Below are 20,284 nucleotides of genomic sequence, written 5' to 3'. Positions count from 1 at the left end.
TCACGTAGGCCAGGATCGATGCTACATATTTCTTATATAAGCAGAGGGATAGGGATAACCTAGAGCATTGTGGGAGAGGGAAGGCAAGGGTGAAAGGTGACCTTGTGTGAGCATTGATCTATTCAAAGTGTCCGCCTACCAGGGACAGGCCACTCGTGGAGGTTGTTGGCTGTGAGCACGTGTGTATATTCCCTCTTGATGTTCACTCGATTGTTTCTGCGTTCCAGTGACCTATGGCATGATGAGCTCCAATGTGTACTACTACACTCGGACATTGTCACAGCTTTTCATAGACACCCCAGTGTCTAAAACAGAGAAAACTAACTTCAGAACTCTTTCTTCGATGGAGGACTTCTGGAAGGTATTTACAAATGACTAAAAAGGACTTCCTGTCTCCAGAAATTATTCATTTGGTATCATAAATTCAAGTCATGAGTGTCTTTAGAAGTTGTGAGCTATATTAAGTCGTTTAGAGTTCCTGGACCTTTTGGTATTTATTTATTTATTGAACACTATGCACTTTGCACAGGATATTTTATGCTTTTATTAATTTCTATAGTGATCTTATTATGTACATACTAATGTGTGTGCCCCAGTTTGTTAATGAGTAAGTGAAATTCAGGCTTATTACCTTATGGTCACATGACTGGAAAAGAAAAGACCTGGATTTTTTTTTTTGAGTGTTTTTGCTGCTTCATTTTTGCTTATTGTTCACTCAGTCATGATTCTGTAAATGATGATTGAGACTATCATCTGACACAAGCCCCAAGTAGGAAGTTCAGGTGTCATACGCTGCTATCCTTTTCATGATTTGTATCTTTGTTGATAGTGCCATGTGCCTTCAGGTCCCAGGATGTGTCCAGCTCCTAATAAGACATGGACACATTTCAAAGGTCTGCTACTGTGAAGTTCAGCCTAGCCTCTTCCCCACTTCTAAGTTCTAACTGGCAGGCAATAGCTGTAAGTAACAGCAATGTGGTGTGGTGCACGCATTTAATCCCAGCACTCAGGAGGCAGAAGCAGATGGATTTCTGTGAGTTCAAGGCCAACATGGTCTACAAAGCTAGAAAGAGAAACCCTGTCTCAAAAAAGAAAAAAAGAAAGTAAACACAGCAGTGAATAATACAGGATAGTGATTGAGCCGGTCCAGATGGCTTGGTACTCAGAACTTAGGAAAACTTGAAAGGAAATTTAAAAGGAAGTTATTGTTTCTCCCAGGAGAAATAATATGGGAAATTGTCATTAAATACTGAAGTCAGAGCTTACAGTTTCAGACATAGAGAAAACTGGCACTGCAACCTTTTAATATGTAAGAACACTTGTTGTTAAAACCCACAGTTGTGTGGTACTGACCTTTGCCCTACTCAGTGTGGCAGCTCTCTGGGGATGCTCCAGTGATGAATGCATGGAGAAATGACAGATCTGTTCTCCATTAAGGAAGAGTCTTTTGTACAAACCTGAAACTTCTCACATGCACCGTTTATGATGATAAATGCCAAACCACAAAGAGGAGGGGTAGGGTTGAAGAACTCCATGTGCAGCAAAATCCAGGTAGAAAAAGATCCAGTACAAAAGGTAGTTGACACCGGGCTTTGTTGGCACATGCCTTTAATCCCGGCACTCGGGAGACAGGTGGATCTCTGTGAGTTTGAGTCCAACCTGGTCTACAGAGCTAGTTCTAGGACAGGCTCCAAAGCTTCACAGAGAAACCCTGTCTCTAATTTAAAAAAAAGAAAAAAAAGGAAAGGTAGTTGACATTCTTACCTTTTTACTTCAATCAGAGTACATTGATACTGTGTCAGGTGCCTGACCTAAAAAAGGTTCCCAAATATGGGAACCCAGCTTAGAGAATCCTACGCAAGGTTCCACAACTACCTAGCAAATGACAGTAAGATTCACACCCAAATCTTTGTGACAATCTGTCCTACGCTTGTAAGCTCAAAGACTTGGTGACCTATAAAAATATGCTCCATGCAGAAGCCAGCCACTGAGTCTGGATCCTCCTCAGAATCCTTTGTTTCAGTTCACAGAAGGCGCCTTCCTGGATGGGCTGTACTGGAAGGCACAGACGGGTAACCACACACAGGCTGACAACCGGACCTTCATTTTTTATGAGAACCTGCTGCTTGGGGTGCCTCGCCTGCGCCAGCTCAGGGTCAGAAATGGATCCTGCTCCATCCCTCAGGACTTAAGAAATGAAATTAAAGAATGCTATGACGTCTACTCTGTGAGGAGTGAGGACAGGGCTCCATTTGGACCACGAAATGGAACTGCGTAAGGGTCTGCAATGTCTAGTAGTGGCATCCGTTGTTTGTTCTCAGACAGCCTGGGTCAAGCTGACATTTTCTCCTTGTTATCTCTCATCTTCTTTCTCTTCCCCTTTTAGTTTCTATGTGCACATTTAAAAACAAAAACAAAACAAAACAAAACAAGACAAAAAACAAAAAACAAAAAAAAAAAAAAAAAAAAACCTGAACTGTCCAACATATAACCCAAGGAAAGGAAATGATTCCAGCCTTGAATGGTTTTAGGGTGTTCAGTGTTATTTCTTTAGAACAAATAAGACTGACCCCTAACTCATTTTAGTAGTTCTTACAAATATGCTTTTGTTCAGATTGCAGTTATTTGAAGTGCAGACATAGGGGTCCTGATGACACAGTTTGGTGGTTAAGAGCACACACTGTTCTTGCGGAAGACACAGTGGATCCCAGCACTCCAGCCAGGAGGCTCGCAACTACCGCTGCCTCCAGTTTCAGGGAAAATGACCTTATGTCCTCTTTTGACTTTTGTGGGTGCGGGCATGCATGTGGCACACATGACCACACACACACACACACACACACACAAATAATTAAATAAATTAATGAATAAAATGAACCTTTAAAATGGATTTCCTTCACACCATATCCACCCCTTTTTGTTACTTTTCATTTTTGTTCCCTCATGTTTACCCCACTCCCTCCAGAATGTGACTGCTGGGATACAGATTCCTTTTCTGGAATGTTACTTTGTCCCACACCATCCATAAGTGTAAGTGGCATTGATACAGTTACCCTCTCCCAGACCCTTTCCTGTGTTACAGAGTATCTCTAAGACAGGTGTCATCTCATGTCATAGGAAACAAGGAGGGGCAGTGAGTGACTCAGTGCACGTGTCCCTCCTGTCTGCAGTTTTCACTGGGGCCTTTCGGGATGTAACCCTCAATCAGTCATCAGAAACGGCTCGGAGGGGACATGGTGGCTCAGGCTCTGTGGACAGACAGGTCTAGTGTGGGTTCTAGACTCTTAAGCTCAAACACATTGGGAATAAATCAAATTCACTAAGCCTCAGGGCCCTGGATACCAAAGTGAGGCCAGTAACAGTGAGGATTCACTAAGAAAACACATAGAAATGTTTTTCCAACCACATCATTTTTATATATACTTTATCCCAGCAGGCATCAACTGTCTTCCAGTTGTGACAAGCCTTCCACCACTTTGACCTGTTGTTTTAATTTAATTAGGTGGATCTACACGAATGAGAAGGACTTGAATGGGAGCAGCCACTGGGGAATCATTACAACCTACAGCGGAGGGGGCTATTATCTGGATCTGTCCAGAACCAGGGAGGAAACAGCTGCTCAGGTTGCAGGCCTCCGGAGAAACTTCTGGCTGGACAGGGGGACCCGAGCAACTTTCATTGACTTTTCAGTGTACAACGCGAACATTAACCTGTTCTGTGTGGTCAGGTGTGTACTGTGAGCTCATAGCCATCCTATTTCTGGGTAGTTACCTGCACATCCATTTCTGGAGATGAACTAGAGAAATCCTTGCAGCTGGCTTAGGGTGGGGGCGGGGGTGGGGGTGGGGAGCAAGAATCAAGGCTGAGACCAAGGGATGGGTGGTAACTGCAGGTTCAGTGACACTGCTATTTGGAGAAGGGATTTCAGACCCTGGAATGTTAGGACTTGGAAATAACTTTAGCTCTGGACAAGTTTATCCCATTTCTAGATCCTGTCCACTCAAAGCCCCATGGAGAGTTTTCTGTTGTTTTGCTTGTTTTTTTACCATTAATTTCAGCCAATATTAGGATAGCCACCCTCTATCACCTCATCCTCTGGCTACCAAACCTTGCCTCCTCCCCGAGTGTCCCTAAGACTTGTAAACAGTGCATTAGGTTCAGTGTGTCGACTGTTGCTGCTGCCACCGTCACTGTTGGAAACTGTGACATAGGTTTTGTCGCCTCATCTTTCTCTGCATTCGATAACCTGGTCTTGGACTAAATGGCGCCAGTTACTGTTTTTGGTTGTTTGCATTTGTCAGAGGCAAAAACAAATATCCTTGCACTTGGAAAGCTTGCATTTAACAAAGATAGACACAAGAAACAAGTTGTGTAGTATTGTGGATAGTAAGTGCTATCTAAAATAAGAGACTAGAGCAAGGTAATAGTTGGTGTTTGTGCATCAGACATGTCACATCAGCAGCACCCCAAGGTCACTCCCAATGGTCATCTCCACATATATTTCCACAGGAAGTAAGGACATGTTCTCATAATATTAGAATTCTGTAATAATTTTTATATTAAATTCAAGTCTGATTTTTAACAGGCAACTAGACTTTGCCAGTGTTTGAACTTACCAACTTTTTCTCAACATAACACCTCTGTAAACCAAGTAGATCTTCTTACTAGAAATGGATGAACATTGATCACAATTGCCATTAAACTTTTCATAATGACTCCAGTGTTGATTTGAAGAGGGTTCTAGCAGACAAGCTATTCCGACATACTAGAAAATGTTTGATTTCAGGGTGTCTTCAGTAGGTGTTTGTGTTTGTTTTTTTCACATCCAAGAATTTAAAGATGGCTCCATCAGGGCCACTCCATCTCTTTCTAAGTTCCTAGATGCTTAGCAGGCTCAGAGCTGTATGGGACAGAAAGGTTGTGACATACAGGGGCCACTTGCTGAAGTGAGGCCCATTGCTTTTAGTTATTCTGGCCGTCACTGGTGCTTGGGATCAAATAGGGAAGTTGACAGTGAACTGACAGGAATTCCCATTTTCCAGAGTCATGGCTTTGAGCTGCTGGAGCCTATATGTGTCTTAGAAGTTCTAGGTCTGGCCACTGTCCTGTTGTGGAGGACATTGTGATACCATACACGTGACTGGGGGGCCTTTGAAGTTACAGTCAGAGACTCTCATTCTAATCCCTAAACTACTGAACTGTGACACCTGCGTAGTGAAATTTGGCAAGAAAAGTATGCAGTTCAGTTAGGAATGCAGTAATTAAAACCCAGCACTAACTGTGTTAATATAAAAGAAGGACAGTCTTATTCCAGACAACAGTTAGGTGTTGAGTGTCCTAGATATACAGCCTGTGGAAGGAAGGAAAGTAGCAAACTGAAGAGTGATTAGATGTTACATAGTTGCTGAATAAATGTTTCATAGTTACAAAGTGCATGCACTGTTTCCATCCTCAGGAGTGGTTTTCACCTCCTACTACAGGAACAGAACTTACCTCCTTTCCTGACTCCATCACACATTGTTACTTCAATTGTTCTTTTTCAATGCAGGTTACTGGTTGAGTTCCCAGCGACAGGTGGTGTGGTGCCCTCTTGGCAGTTTCAGCCTGTGAAACTGATCCGCTACGTCACAGCTTTTGATTTCTTCCTGGCAGCCTGTGAGATTATCTTTTGTTTCTTTATCCTTTACTATGTGGTGGAAGAGATATTGGAGATTCGGATTCACAGACTGCACTATTTCAGGAGTTTCTGGAATTGTCTGGATGTTGGGATTGTTGTGGTAGGTTGGAGAGACATACCGATAGTGCTGCTGTGTCATCCTCTCTGTATTCTAGCCCCCTGCTGTCTCTCTCATCTCCTGTCTGTATTCTAAAAGCTTGTCAATTTGCAGTCTTTAATCTCAGTGTTGGGGATCTCGATAATCCTAGTAAAAAATCTAAAACTTTTTTATATCAACTTCTGTGTTAACACTTTCTTATTTCTCACTTTGTATGAGAAACCTTCCTGGATTTTTTTTATTGAGTTCTGACATAATCACACAATTAACTAGTTAAATTAATTTGGTATGTCATATAAAATTTGTAGGCTAAAACTATGGGGGTAGTTTTTGTAATAATACTTTTTCCTTTTTCTGCTAGTGAAAAAAAATTTTTTTTTTGTTTTTTCGTTTTTGCAAGTATCAAATTATGACAAGAAGAAGCAGCCTGAACATTTTTGTGTAATGGAGAAAGCATCCTGTAGTTTGGAACTCCTTTCACACAATCTAGAGGAAACAAAATTTAAAATTTAAACCGTATCCATCAGTCATATCCATTGCTTTCATATCCATTGCTTTCTTGCAGAGCCCTCAATGTAAAAATTCATTTTTCTAAGTTTTTCCTTTTTTAATAGTATATCAACTTTTGTCTTCTTATATTTTTAACTTCATAACTGTGTGCCTAATTGTCATTAATTGTCAGATGTAAATATCCTTTTGCCACAGCTATGCCACATGTCATCGTGTGTTCATATTTCCTATCAAGCTTTTTTTTTTTTTTTTTTTTTTTTTTTTGCCCCACAGCAGTAGCATTGTGTGAGCATCTCTTTGAAGGCTTATTTTCTCCAGCTTTTAATTTTTACTTTAACCTAATTGCTTCCAGGACTCAGTTTAGATACTTGGGCTCTTATCGAGAGCATGCATGTCTCTTTTGGAAGATTTGCTGCCTATGTAGAGGGAATGGCAGCCTTGCTAGTGCACCTCCTTCCCCTGACCTCCTTTCCCTGACCTTCCCCTGACCTTCTTCCCCTGGGTCAGGAAAGCTCTGAAAGAAGACCAGGGTGTTTGTTTTATCCAGATGAAATTTAAGTCCACCTAAAAAGAACCCAGTATCTGGGAATCATGTTGATTTGTCCCCTATGTTTTCCAGTTATGTTTCTCTGGCAAATACACTAAAGCCTCCAGGCTTGTGCTAGTCAGCTAGTCAGCCGTTTGTCCTAGCCAATCATCTTTCAGAATTACTGGGAAAAAAATAAACTTTAGAAGGCTAAATTCAAATAATGTCAATGGCTTAGCTTCACTAAGTGAAAATCAGTCATCTATTTAGCAAAGCTACCCTACTGCATATTGAGCTGTACTCCAGGCCTTAAAGATACAGGGATATACATATAGCCAACCCTCTGTCCTCCTAAAGGTCATGTTCTGGTTTGGAGAAGAAGGTCTTTTGTAGATAGAAATAAGAATTGCAAAAAAAAAAAAATAGAAGTGATTTAACAATATGAATACTCACAAAACATCTCTCTTCTCTTTATCCCTATTTTGGAATAGGGAAGTCAAGGAAAGTCAATGTGTTAATGTGATACTGGTTTGTTTGTATTAAAACATCTTGACTAGATGGTAATTTAGCTGAGATTTGGATAAAAGATTATTGGATTTGCTGAAACAACAAAAGGGCTCCTTCGTCCCTCCCAGCTGACATTTTCAGAGTATCCAAGAGTACAAAGAAAATCTGTACACCAGCAGGAGAAGCTATAGGACTCATGAAGCCTTCCTGCATGAAAAACGGGGTTGTGAGCCTGCTTCTTTAGCTGTGATGGGCAGCTGGCAGAAGGCCTTCCCTTTTGCATGTGAGCTTATTTCTGTATGATCTCCTCTGTGTACATACATGTACACACCTGCATGTGTTTTCAGTTGTTCTGTCCCTAAGGGAATATAGGCTGTATATTGTCTTCATATTTTAGCTGATGACTTTGATGAGTGCTATTGGGTGAGTAATACAGTCAGTCCTCCAATCCACACATCAATAGGGAAAACTAGTCACTTTAAGGCGGATTATCTATTTCTAAAGTGACAAAATAAATATAAATCTTGTGTCTTCCAGTTATCCATAGTAGCTATGGTCATTAACATTTACCGAATGTCAAATGTAGAGGGTCTACTACAGTTTCTCGAGGATCAAAATACTTTCCCCAACTTTGAGCATGTGGCATACTGGCAAATACAGTTCAACAATATAGCTGCGGTCATGGTATTTTTGGTCTGGATTAAGGTAAGTTATGTCGCATTCTTTGTTTTACTATATATGTACTCATTAACATAAATCTCACAGGCCATTGGAAGACATGGATTTACCTTTTTGGCGAGGTTGACATGGCCAGCTAAGGTTGTTGCATAGTTTGCATCATTCCTAGACTTGAAAGAGACAAAACATCAATAATTTCTCACTTATTTTCTCTACTATGATAAATATAAATTGCACAATACCATTTTCATCACTTTATATGCATACTTCAGAAGCATGAGGTACACTGCATGGTGTTGTATCTATCACTAATGGACATCACCAACAGGAAATGCTATATCCTGACTTGTCAACTTTCCTCTGTATTTCCTGTCCCAGTGAGTTTGGCTATGCCTCAGATAGATGGAGGCATACAACATTTGAGGTTTTGCATCTGCCTTATTTCACTTAGCATGCTCTTAAAGTTGATATAATAACAAATAACAAATTCCCATCCCCTCTTACAGTAGAATAGTTCCACTGTGTATGTGGTGCACATTGTATCATACATTTATCTACTGATGGTGTCTCTTTTCCACAGCTCTTCAAATTCATCAGCTTTAACAGGACCATGAGCCAGCTCACCACAACCATGTCTAGATGTGCCAAAGACCTCTTTGGTTTCACCGTTATGTTCCTCGTCATTTTCCTGGCGTACGCTCAGCTGGCATACCTTGTCTTTGGCACTCAGGTTGATGACTTCAGTACTTTCCAAGAATGTATGTAAGTATCTGTGATGTGAAATAGAAAAGCTTGCTTTCTATAAATGCATCAAATTGTCAAATAGTATTTTTAAATTTTACTTTAAAATAAACTAATTTAAGAAATGTCACAGCATTCCTAAGAGTAAAACTAATATTCTTGTCATTATTTGACTAGCGAATGTTAAAAATAAAGACAGATAGAATTATTTCTTCTACAAATATTGTCCCAGCAAAGGAAACATGATGTTTGGAAATGTTGACTCTTAGGGAAGCAGCTTTCAAGTAGTGAGGCAGACTGGAACTCCATAGAAAGACAGCACTTTTCCAAAGATCAAGGTCTTCTCGGCATGCAGCCCAGGTGGGAGTTTTAACTGGCCATTTGCAGGGGAGGTACACATGAATGGCGCACTTTAGCCCTGGGTTCCAGCCCAGGGCTCTGTCCTCCCACCCCCTCCACCTACATAAGGAGTCATTTGCCTACATTCTTATTCCTCTTGAATTAGTGTTGCCTTGTGTCTTAAATTTCAACTTCTAAGAGATAAAACATATTTCTAACATTGTAGAAGAAACTAAAAGCACTTCACAAATCTTCAGTCTTTCTGATGTCCCCACTGTATTCTGAATTGTGTGATGTTCACGAAGTTACTAGGTAGTGAGGGAAAGGGCCAATCATAATAATAGAGTTCGTGTCGTTTTGTGGGTGGAGATCCTGGTTAATCTAGGCATCAATGAAAGTCAGGGGAGGAAGTGAGGTCACTGACTATGTCTAGCTACTGTGATCTCACTTTGCATGACTGAGAATGCTGGATCTTTGAACTCTACAATTTTGACCATCTTTCAATATGTGTTTTGTCATTGTTTTTATTTAAAGATATTTTAACTTCAGACCAAGCATGATTATTATAAGCATTTGAGTTACAAATCATCTAATAATCAGATTTACTGTTAAATAGAAATGACATATATAATAGGAAACAATGTTATTCTAAAAGGCATCATCAGTGAACAGTACAAGTAACAAGACAGTTTTCAATTTCTCGGCAGTGATCTCAAACTTCCCAAGTTGTCCCAACATATGAAATCATCTTTAATAAATATGCGTCCACAGCTGGAAGCTGTTTGGTTTTGTGTTGTGTTTTCTTTTGTTTTTATAGCTTCACTCAGTTTCGAATCATTTTGGGTGACATCAACTTCGCGGAGATTGAGGAAGCTAACCGGGTTTTGGGACCACTTTATTTCACTACATTTGTGTTCTTTATGTTCTTCATTCTTTTGGTATGTATATTTATTTTATTTTATTTTACAGTGAGGTGATTTAAACTTTGTGCTCCTAAATCACCACCATCTCTCTTCTCTCATGCTTGATCAGCCATCGTTTTAAATAACACATGGAAAACAGAAAAGAGATGATGACTCTTGAAAACGTATTTCCATTTCCATTATAGTTTTCAGACAATGATGTGTTTTTCCTGTGGCCTTTCAGTCTCTATATATGTGTGTCTGGGCACTATAAATATAATTACAGCAAGTAAGGATTTATCAAGTTCCTAGGTGGCACTTTGCCTCAGCAGTAGGTCGTGTTTGCCTGCTAATTCAACACAGTGTCACTGCCTTCTTAGTCACTTGCTAGTATGACTTGCAATTCCTCCCTTTTCTTTGAGAAAATAGGAGCTTACTGTGTAACTTAGAAATATAGGATGTCAGGAGTCATAGCTGGGTGAATTATCACAAGTCATGGCTAGGATAATATTTCAACTTTCTCACAGCTCACAGACTGCTAGAAAGATACATTCTACCTGCCTGGTGAAAAAGTCTGAAATAAATTTAGCTTGATTGACAGAGAAGATACACTATCATCTCTTCAGATTTTCCCTTCTGGAAGTTGAATGCTTATATTCAGTAACTTGGTGTCTTGCCTCCCAAGTCTACCCGGGTATCCCTGTTTTGGCAGATGGTGTTCATTAAATATTAGATAATCACTAATGGAACAAAGGGGGCACCATGGTCCCGCAAAGTCCATTCATTCATACTCTGCCTTTTTGCCAGTATAGTGGCCAGATTTTAACTTAATTCATTAATTGACCTTTTCGTGCTACAGACTAGGGATATTTTTTGTTCCCCTCTAAGGTGGGTAGTGCTTTGGGTTCTGGGACCGGGCTCTCTGGTAAGATTTTTAAAAGCATGATATGCATCCTGCAGCAGACCCTTCGGTTGTCCTGTGAGGACACATTGTGACTGACATGCTCAGATGGGAACTTGGTAATTGTGCTGCAGTAGACAATGCCACCTACAGTCCAGGCGCTGTGGTTCTCTCAGCATGGAAGAATTCTCCATGCTTGTTAAGACTGCCTCAGAAAAGCCTTTATCAGCTACCGTCTGTGTCTACTTACCAGGAATCTCACAGAATCTACACTTTAATTCGCTTTGACTAAAATATATGCAGCCATAATTTAAGCATGTAAGCAAAAATAGAGTGTTAGGCGTGTGGGTGAGGAGAGGAAAAAAAAAAATCAAAGGCCTCATTTGAACTGAAATTATCTGTGCTCAGAATGGAGCACACACTTGTGGGTTTATGTTCTGTTTTACCTGGTGTCCATTCTTAATAGTCTTTATAATTCTCCACTAAAGTAAGAGTCTTGGTTCCCATTTGTCAGTCACTGGGTAAATATTGCTTGAGTCGCTCTATTTTTATACAGATATTGTATGTAAAATGTAGTATAAACTATAGTGTTTGTGCGTTCCGTGGCATCTTATACAGTTAAGGGAGTTGTGAAAAGGAAAATAGAACTTGGACTTCCTCTGATTCTATGGTTTTGTGGTGAAAGCAGACATATTAAACATACCTGTGCAGCTATTGGCCAGCTACCAGACACAAACAAATGGCATGCAGGTGGTGCGTCTGATTTAGTAGGTACAGTTCTTTGAGAAAGAGTATTGCAAACTCCTGGGAATATTAATTAGGACTGGGAAGGGGAAATGTTGAGAAAAGTAACTGATATTGGTGAGTGACAGCAGCTATGATGATTAGCACACAGACCTGTCATGGTCAGGAACTGTCCTGAGCCCTGTAAGATTATCTCTACCCAGCACAAGCAGCTTTTGAGGGGGACACTGTTACCTTTGCCATTTTATACATGCAAAACCAGAAGCTAGCTAGGGAACTGGTTCATTGTGTAAAGTGCTTGCTGTTCAAGCCTGCGGAACCAAGTTCAGATTCCCAGCCCCCCATACCTATGATTCAGAGATGGCAGCCAGCCTATAGCCCCAGAGCTCAAGGAGGTGGATTCAGGATCCCTTGAACACATTGGCTAGGTGACTAGATAGACTACCCAGGGAGCTCTGGTCCAGGTGAGAGACCCTGAATGATGCATAAGGTGAAGGAGAAGTGAGTTGGGAAGGCATCCTTATGGCTGCCACACATACCTGTATGGGTGAGCACACCTGGGCCCCCTCCCAACACGTACATAAAGAGAAAAGAATTGCTAAACAAATTCTTCAAATAAGTAGGCCAAATGATCCTGGCACTTGGAGGCAGGGGCAGGGGCAGGTGGGTATTTGTGAGTTTGATGCCGGCCAGTACACATGTAAGAGAGGCACTGTTTTAAAAAGCAAAAAAGAAAAAGAAAAAGAAATCAAAGAGGCAATTATATTTTTAAAAAGTCAAACAGGTTCTTAGGAGATGGCTGGTTGGGTAAGAATGATATTCTGCGAACATGAGACCCTGAGTTAGCATCTCGCCCAGTCAAGTAAAATGCCAGAAATGGCTATGTATGTGCCGGCACAACACCTTTCACCTTCTGGGCACCTGGAGGCCGTATTGACAAGTGGGTTCCTGGATCTTGCTGGTCAGCCAACTCAGCGGATGAACGAGCCTCACGCCAATGAGGCAGAGACGATAGAAAAGACACTTGCTTTGGCCTTTGAGTGTGCACTTATTGGTGCACACATCACACACATATGTATTTACCACAACACATGTACACAGGTCAGGCAACACATGTGGGCCATGCTGTGTTTGTTGGAGGTGAAAGCTGGATTAGACTGCCTGTATCCTGCTTCTTGTCTCTGCCAAGAAAGAGATACAAGTGAGGGGCAATGTGGAAGTTTATTACAGAAGGAAAGTGTCCATCTGAAGAGTGGGTGCAGGTTTCCTGAGAGTCCCACGTTACAGGCTTTCCCCCCAGGTTTTAGATGAACCTGCGGCTTGTGATTCTAGTTACATAGCACAAGGTTCAGCTGACTAGGCAAGCGGTGTTTCGTTTCTTTGTTGTGAGGGTTCAGGTTGGAAGGTCTGACGAGATGGCTGCAGTTGAAGTTGTTTTGACTCACAGCCATTTGGCTGTTGAGCCCAGCTATGACAAGTAGCAGGAGGTAAACTTTGTGGGGTTTGTTTGTCTTCTGCATTCCTTCCTGAGTGGTGTTGCTGTTTCCTCTTTTCCTTTGATTCCAAATCTCTCTCCAGTCCCTTGAGACAAGAACCCAAGTTTGATAGACTTAATTCTGTGCCTATTTCCGAAGTCATTTCAATTCTTTAAGATATTTTCTGTGTACCTCATATGCGCATATGACAGATTTGGAAAAAGTTGAATTAAGCTGGTTGTTAAAACTTGGAGAGCTCATTAGATTTCTACATAGTAATTTAATGTTTTAAAAGTAAACAGCAACTGTTTATGTATATCTGTACATAAATGCATTAATACTTTGTAGCTTTTTGTTGTCTCTTTGCAAATATGACAAAAAATGTGTTCTAACTTTAGTTATAAAACATTTTGACCAAGAGAAACATGAGGAGGAAAAGGTTTATCTGCCTTACATGTGACAGCCCATCATTGAAGACAGGCAGTGCAGGAGATCAAGGCCAGAACCCCAGGCAGGAACGGAATGATGCAGAGACCTGTGCTGTTTGCTGACTTCTTCACATGGCTTCTTCTACTTACTTGCATATACAGCCCAGGACCACCTGCCCAGAGGCAGTTCTGGCCACTTCCTGCTCACACCAGCCACCAATTAAGACAATGTCCCCACAGGCTCATCTACAGGCCCAACTGATGGAGCCAATTTTTCAGCTGAGGTTCCCTCTTTCCCAATGACTCTAGTATATGTCAAGCAGACAATTGCTAGCCAGCACAGCATGGTTTTATAAGTAAGACTCCCTTTGGTATGACTTAATGGAGAAACACTGCTTCAAAGAGCGTGAGAGTAAAATTTAATTAGTGACCACGATAATTCATATTTGTTAAAAAAATAAAAGGTGAAAAAATAGGCATGCGTGTTTACATTGCTTTCAAAACCTATTTGAGTTTCACCCTCTGTTTTTACAAACAGAATATGTTTTTGGCCATCATCAATGATACTTACTCTGAAGTGAAATCGGATCTGGCCCAGCAGAAATCGGAAATGGAACTCTCAGACCTTATCAAAAAGGTGGGCTACACCCTAACTCCCAGGTTTTCCCTACATATAAAGGAACATTATAGGCTATGCCCTAACTCCCAGGGTTTTCCTATATATAAAGGAATGTTATAGGCTAAACCCTAATTCCCAGGTTTTTTTCCTCCATATAAAGGAATGTTATTTTAACTAGCTTACCAAACCAACGCCGATTCCCTGAAATTGCTTGAAGGGTAGATCACTTTATTTCAGAAATAATGTCAATGTTTTCTTTGGTGGGAGGCTTAACAGATAGGCTAGGACTTAAATTCTGAGGATCCTTTTGTGGTCTGAATTCAGTCTTAAGATGATCTTTTTGTTTCTTAATTACCCAGTGCCCCAGAGTCCTGAGTCCACAGCAGACTGAAAGAGGGGAGGGTATCTATTTCCACCCTGCTCTCTCAGTTACCATTTCAGCTAAGATAAAAGGAGGGCAGTCACTTTCCTTTCATCTCTATTCTTTCTCTATAGACAACTGAAAGAAAAGTTTCCTCGATGGAAGCTACAGTTTGGGAGCCTGAGAACTTCTTCCACACCTTCTCAATAAATGTGTAATTGTACTGTTAACTAGAGGGGAAGGGTGGGGAAGGGCTTTGTTCTTCTCACTGTACCTTCCTTTGCCTTGCATTTTTTTAGTGACTGGAGAAGGGATGGATCATAGGTTTTTTATTTTATGTGAAATTTTGTCTAATTCATTAAAGCACTTTTCCAAAACAAAACAAAAAGCAATCAATCAAACAAACAAACAAACATAAAACAACAACCAAAAGGGGAAAAAAAAAAAGACTAAGACTTACATAAAAATAGATAAGTGCACAGGACACACTCGGTTGTCAAAATTGATGGTGTCTTGAGACTTTTTAGTGTGGACGTTGGCACTTCACACTGCAGTCTCCATAGTCCATGAAGTTCACTTACCACATTATTGCATAACATTAGGCCCACAACCACAGGGTTCAGATTAGTTTTGTCACAAAATATTGTGGGAAATGGTGCAGAGTTCAGACTCCACTGTTAGTGGGGAAATGGTGCAGAGTTCAGACTCCACTGTTAGCCATTTGGTCCTCTTCAATGGCCAGGTTGTGATCCTTCCTTCCATTGCTGCTTGGCCATGGGACAAATTCACATATCACAAAGCTTGGAGTGTTGCTTTCTGGTGTCCCTGACAAGTGCATGTTTATATGTATGTGTGTGTATAATACATACATACATATTCTATACATACATACATACATACATACATACATGCTTAGGGAGCTAAAGAGGTGGCTCGGGGGTTAAGAACACTTGCTTTTTCAGAGGATTGGCTTTTGGCTCCTGGAACCCCATGGAAGCTCCCGACTGACTGTAACTTCCCTTCAGGGACTTTGACACCCTCCTCTAGCCTCTATGAGCACCCACAGGCAGCTGTGCATACATACACATGTGCATGCACACACATAAATAAAAAATTAATTTTTTAAAAAATGAAAAGCCTGGCAGAGAATGGGCCCCCAAAGATAAAAATACAGCAGAGAAACAATGCCATAAAGAAACGAGGTTGGTAGAAGAAATACTTTACTGTGGGAAGGTAGTCATAGCCACCCTTTGAAGGATCCAAATAAACAGCCAAAACCATTTAGTTAAGATTAGTTTATCACAAAATAAATAATACACATCGTACTGAAAATATGTTGGGAAAATGATGCTTTCAAATAAATGTCATGATAAAGTAACTCTTAAGAGGATGTCTTAGTTACATTTCTGTTACAGTGAAGTATTGCGGTAAATAAGGATCAGGATAAACAAATAGGCCGAATAGATGTTTATTCAGGGAGAAATAACTTACAACCTAGACAGATGAACACCAGGAAATTCAACCCGATCCTCTCCTGTCCGAATCACGCCAGAAAGAGAGAGCCTTTCCTGGCCCCCTCCGACCTCCTTCCACAGGTCACTTCCGCCCATGGCTCCACCCCCCAATGGGCGTGGTCAATGCCACAGAAGGAGACAAAGTGAATATCCCACTACAGTGAAGAGATATCATGACCAAGGCAGAAAAGCTGTTAGTAGGGCCTTGCTTAGAGTTTCAGAGGCTGAGTCCATGACCATCTTTGTGGGGAGTATGGCATCAGTCAGGCAGGCTGCTTCACACTCCCTTGTATTCTGCAGAATAAACAGCTATGGAATTCATAGAGGTTTACATTTGAAATACAAACATACATATCTAAATTATAGAAGTCCTTAGTTCCTGATTTATGGAAAGATACTGAACTTTCTAAAAAGTTTTTATAGAAAACTGAGATTACATTCACTACTCATTCACCAATATATATTTTTTTGAATTACCATCTTCTTCCAAGTACTGAATTTTCATAGTTTCACTGTAACTGAAAGAAAAAATTCAAAAAGAGAGTAAAGAAAATCATGTCTCTTGTTTTTTTCTTTTCTTTTCAATAGGGCTACCAAAAAGCATTGATCAAACTAAAACTTAAAAGGAATACTGTAGATGATATTTCAGAGAGTCTACGGCAAGGTGGGGGCAAGTTAAACTTTGATGAGCTTCGACAGGACCTGAAAGGGTGAGGGCCGCACTGCTAGAACTTGGGAGTGCCTATTGTACATGCTAACCCTTGCTGGAGAGAGGGTGCTTCTACCCCGAGCACTGGTTTTCATTTGGGAAAGCTGGTACTTTTCTGGAATTTGCTCTCTCTCTCCTTCCTGCATCCTGATGTTTCAGGGCTCAGGCTGGACCGTGTACTGAATAAATTCACCTCGACCCTCTGAACGCTTTCAGGAAAGGCCACACTGATGCAGAAATTGAGGCCATATTCACTAAATATGACCAGGATGGCGATCAGGAACTGACGGAACGTGAGCATCAACAGATGAGAGATGATTTGGAGAAAGAGAGGGTGAGTGCTTTAGGGGTGTCTGAACTCATTGCCCCCATATATTATTTAATTATTCCTTTCCCTCATTTTCCTCTCTCCCCACACCCTCAACCTACACATTGGTAGCCTGCTTATTCATCTTGTCAATTCTTTTATATATGTAATTTTTTAAATTTTAAATTTGAAACAAGTTTGTTTCACATGTTAATCCCAGTTCCCTCTCCCTCTCCTCCTCCACAGTCCCCCTCCCAACCCCCATCCCATCCTCTTTGTGCTCCCTAGGGAGGGTGAAGCCTTCCATGGGGAATCTTCGAAATCTGTCATATAATTTGGAGCTGGGCCTAGGCCCTCTCCCATCTGTCTAGGCTGAGAGAGTATCCCTCTGTGTAGAATGGGCTCCCAAAGTCCCTTCATATACTAGGGATAAATACTGACCCACTACCAGAGGCCTCATAGACTGCCCAGTTCTCCTCTAACACCCATGTGCAGGGGGGTTGGGTCAGTCCTATGTTGGTTTCCCAGCTATCAGACTGGGGTCCCTGAGCTCCCCCTTGTTCAGGTCAGCTGTTTTTGTTTCCCCAGCCTGGTCTTGACCCTTTTGCTCATCATTCCTCCCTCTCTGCAACTTCACCTTGTCAATTCTTGCTTTAAAATACCAATCCATGAATTCAAAACTGTAGAGAACCAATCTGGAGAACGCCCGTTTTCCCCTGGCCCAAGACCTGGATGAGATTTTTTGTGAGGTCTTGGTGTGACAGCCCCTCATTGGAAGTCTCCATATTCTTCAGGAGGACCTGGACTTGGAACACAGCTCTTTACCACGTCCCATGAGTAGTAGAAGTTTCCCAAGAAGCCTGGATGACTCTGAGGAGGAGGATGACGATGACAGTGGGCATAGCTCCAGGAGGAGGGGCAGCATCTCCAGTGGGGTTTCCTATGAGGAGTTCCAGGTGTAAGTACAAACACTCTTCCCAGTTTTGTGCTGACCAGGGTCAAAACGAGATGACACGGCATCTCATGGAGCTAGACATTTACTTCTTTTCATGACTAATATCATTTCTTTCAAATAAGTTTGAAGAGCATTTTTTTTTTTAAATAAAAGATCTTCATTATAAGAAATTTTGAGACAGGAATAGATTAATATCCTTTCTGTTCCTTCCAACCAAGAGATCTTAGCAAATTTTAGAGTCTGTGTTCTCCGTTTATATGTATGTGTTGGTGTTTTACATGTCCTAGGGCCTAACACAGTCTGTCCTTGAGGAGAATGTTCATTCTGCTGCTGCTTAGTTTTCTATAGATGCCTGTCAGTTGCTGTCTCCTGCTTCCCTGTTGATTTTATGCATGTTGACTTCTATCTGCTTTTGAAAGCGAGGTAATAACATCACATCTGTATTATTAGTAAATTATTCACTTCTCCCTTTAATTCTAGAAAGGTATCTTCAGTGTAATTTGAAGCTTTTAGGTGCATACACGCTTGTAATAAGTCTCAATAGATGTGTGATGTGTTGCTTTTCTCATAAGAATGTAGCTTGATGGCATTCTTTGTACATTATAAACCAATGTTTCTCCTGATTCTTTCATTTCTTTTGTTTTTATCTTTCTATAACTTCACTGTGTATGCCTAGTTTATCCTACTTGCAGTTTTAAGCATGTTTTGAATTTGCAGTGTTTCTCATTAAAGCTGGGGAAACTATTATTCAAATAATAGATACATTATTCTTACTTTTCTTTAGTTGTCTTTTTGATAAATGATTTTCATATGTCATATGTTTGTAAGTTTTTTAGACCTTTAAAAGGACTGAGGTTTAAAAAATTTTACAACAACTATCCTTGTTAGCATCCTTTTTTGGGGAGGTTCGAGACAGGGTTCTCCTTATGATATCCTTGGCTGTCCTGGAACTCACTCTGTAGACCAGGCTGCCCTGGAACTCACAAAGATCTGCCTGCCTCTAGGATTAAAGGTGTATCACACCACAGCCTGTCTTTGGGGAGATTAAAGGTGTATCACACCACAGCCTGGCCCTTGTTTTTTTTTTTTTCTCCCCAAAGACAGAGTTTCTCTGTAGACCAGGATGGCCTAGAACTCAGAGATCCACCTGCCTCTGCTTCCCGAGTGCTGGGACTAAAGGTGTGCGCCACCACAGCCTGGCCCTTGTTAGTATTCTTGTACTGTCATTTCAGAAGTTGTCTCCAGGGCATACAGTAGGTGGCTGAACACTGACCTGCTATGTACAATGTCCTTCAGTCACTAGGACCACATGGAGAGGGGCCAGGGAGGGAGAATTCAAATTGTTGACATTTGACATGTTTTAAGGCATTTAAATATTTTTATTCAAAATAATGAGACGTTAAAAGAGCACATTTTTTTTAACAGTTTTATTTGCGTATAATTCTATTTCAGGAAACATGATGCAGTGCAATTTCTGGTGTCGCCTTAGGCAGCTATTGCTTAGGTGAATTATATTTTATTTGCATGATCTCCTATTGGTTGTTTAGCATAGCCACTTTTATGCTATTAAAAAAGGAACTCCGTGCATGTGAATAAATTTGTAACACAAAATTACACATATGAAATTTCCTTTAGAATTTTTCCTAAAGATGGTGCTTGTGAAGGAAGGCTTTTAAAGCTTCAGACACAATTTTATTTTTATGAAGATGGGGGCTACCGTTCTCACAAGCAGCCTATAATAATAGTTTGTCTCTAAGTCTTGCAAACACTTAGAAAATGCTTCCTATTATCACGTTATCTTGGTGTTTGATGGATGAGTCATGTGGGCTTAAGGACACAGATGTGACCAGCTGTGCCTCCTGTCGTCCCCTGCAGACTGGTGAGGCGCGTGGACCGCATGGAGCATTCCATAGGCAGCATCGTGTCTAAGATTGATGCTGTGATTGTCAAGCTTGAGATCATGGAGAGGGCCAAGCTGAAGAGGCGAGAGGTGTTAGGGAGACTGCTGGATGGAGTGGCTGAGGTGAGTGGTCATGAGCTTAAACTGACTGGTAGACAAGATATTTATTGATAGAAATGGACACCCATAACACTTGTCATTCACAAATATTGTTTCTGTTCACTTTTATTTTCATTGAGCAGAAACATTCTTTAGTTCTATAGAGCACAGAGGTAGTGTCCCATTTTGTAACTCCTAACCTGATGCTGTCCTCCTTCTTATATAACCTTAGATCAAATGATAACCTGGAGGCATGATTCTTGATACTTCCTCCTCTGAGGGTGCTACCAACAAT

The 20,284-nt window shown here is 40.9% G+C and overlaps 1 protein-coding gene across 2 annotated transcripts in view; it reads left to right on the top strand.

Moving 5' to 3' along the window:
* Positions 1-20,284, top strand: part of Pkd2 (polycystin 2, transient receptor potential cation channel) — a 39,430-nt gene that overhangs the window by 16,830 nt on the left and 2,316 nt on the right. For both annotated transcript variants that reach the window (XM_051198135.1, XM_051198133.1), the window contains 12 exons: positions 228-361; positions 2,024-2,274; positions 3,503-3,727; positions 5,549-5,777; positions 7,855-8,022; positions 8,576-8,757; positions 9,893-10,013; positions 14,064-14,162; positions 16,608-16,729; positions 16,945-17,062; positions 17,830-17,993; positions 19,866-20,013. In XM_051198135.1, coding sequence (XP_051054092.1) covers positions 228-361; positions 2,024-2,274; positions 3,503-3,727; positions 5,549-5,777; positions 7,855-8,022; positions 8,576-8,757; positions 9,893-10,013; positions 14,064-14,162; positions 16,608-16,729; positions 16,945-17,062; positions 17,830-17,993; positions 19,866-20,013 — 1,961 coding nt within the window. The remainder of the gene's footprint in view (positions 1-227; positions 362-2,023; positions 2,275-3,502; positions 3,728-5,548; positions 5,778-7,854; positions 8,023-8,575; positions 8,758-9,892; positions 10,014-14,063; positions 14,163-16,607; positions 16,730-16,944; positions 17,063-17,829; positions 17,994-19,865; positions 20,014-20,284) is intronic.

This window comes from Phodopus roborovskii, unplaced genomic scaffold (assembly GCF_943737965.1).
Source record: "Phodopus roborovskii unplaced genomic scaffold, PHOROB, whole genome shotgun sequence".
Taxonomy (NCBI): Eukaryota; Metazoa; Chordata; class Mammalia; order Rodentia; family Cricetidae; genus Phodopus; species Phodopus roborovskii.
The sequence above is the reverse complement of the archived record's forward strand: the minus strand, read 5'-3'. Positions and strand labels throughout refer to the sequence as shown.